We start from the raw sequence: 980 nt of genomic DNA on the forward strand, positions 1-980 counted from the left end.
TCGTCTGGCGTCTCTAGCCTCCTGAAACTTCAAATGACCGTACCTCAGCTCCTAGGTGAGCTAGAAACCTGGTTTTTGAACAGGAATGCACGGTGTGAATCGGATTTTCCGATTTTCGTCGGCCGGTGGTCCGTTTTTGGTCCGTTTCGGCACTTTTGGACCATTTCACTCAAAAGTAGTCCAATTTTCTAGCGCATTTTTGGAATTCTAGATTCGGGGTCAACTTGAGACTATTTCCACCCCGTTTTGGAGCTTAAAAAACGGCTTCAATATCGGTTAGAATAGTCCAAAATACCAAAACGAGCCACCGACGGACTAACGGCGGACCGACCGCCAGTTCGAGGGCTTTGGACCATTTTCAGCCATTTTCAGCCTCCCCCACCTGATACAATTTCTTCTTTCTCTCCGCATCATCCTGCATTTTCAGCGTCCGCCTTGGCATTCCAGTCAACTCAAAGACACTCGTCACTCGACACCGATCCTCGTATGGAAACACGCGATTCGGCGTGTTCGACGGATTCAACGCCGACGGAATGACGCCGTCTGTTGCCAACGGTGCATTTTCAGACTCGTTACAGTGTCCCGAGTGACGAATGATGATGTCCAGGGTGAAGAGGACCGAGATGAAGCGGAGATCCTCGTGAAGGCGTTGTTGAGAGCTCATGTTGGCCAACTGATCATCGGGATTGCCTCCTTCAGGCTCATTCCACATCTCACAAACGATTGCTAACGTCTCGTTGGCTTTGGCCAGTGGCATACTGTTCTTCGTGATCACTTCCCGATACCAGTCCTTCTTATTGTTCTTCTTATCCATCATTTTCTGCTCGTAACGCGAGATTCGTTTCAAAATCGGTGTTCCATCGTCGGCTGGCTGAATCGTGATCGCCGGAAACATGATAAACTGCTCCAGTGATGCTCCAGACGAATCGTAGACCTGCAAAACCATCGGTTTGGCTCAAAAACCAAGTTTCTAGCTGATC

The 980-nt window shown here is 49.2% G+C and overlaps 1 protein-coding gene across 1 annotated transcript in view; it reads right to left on the reverse strand.

Annotated features, from left to right (window-relative positions):
* CBG18724 overlaps positions 1 to 980 on the reverse strand; it is a gene marked incomplete at both ends in the record, with an annotated part of 40,522 nt that overhangs the window by 24,553 nt on the left and 14,989 nt on the right. The window contains one exon of the mRNA XM_045241741.1: positions 383 to 934. Within this exon, the coding sequence (XP_045096561.1) occupies positions 383 to 934 (552 nt within the window). The remainder of the gene's footprint in view (positions 1 to 382; positions 935 to 980) is intronic.

The sequence above is a fragment of the Caenorhabditis briggsae genome (genome assembly GCF_000004555.2).
Source record: "Caenorhabditis briggsae complete genome, chrII, whole genome shotgun sequence".
NCBI classification, from domain to species: Eukaryota; Metazoa; Nematoda; class Chromadorea; order Rhabditida; family Rhabditidae; genus Caenorhabditis; species Caenorhabditis briggsae.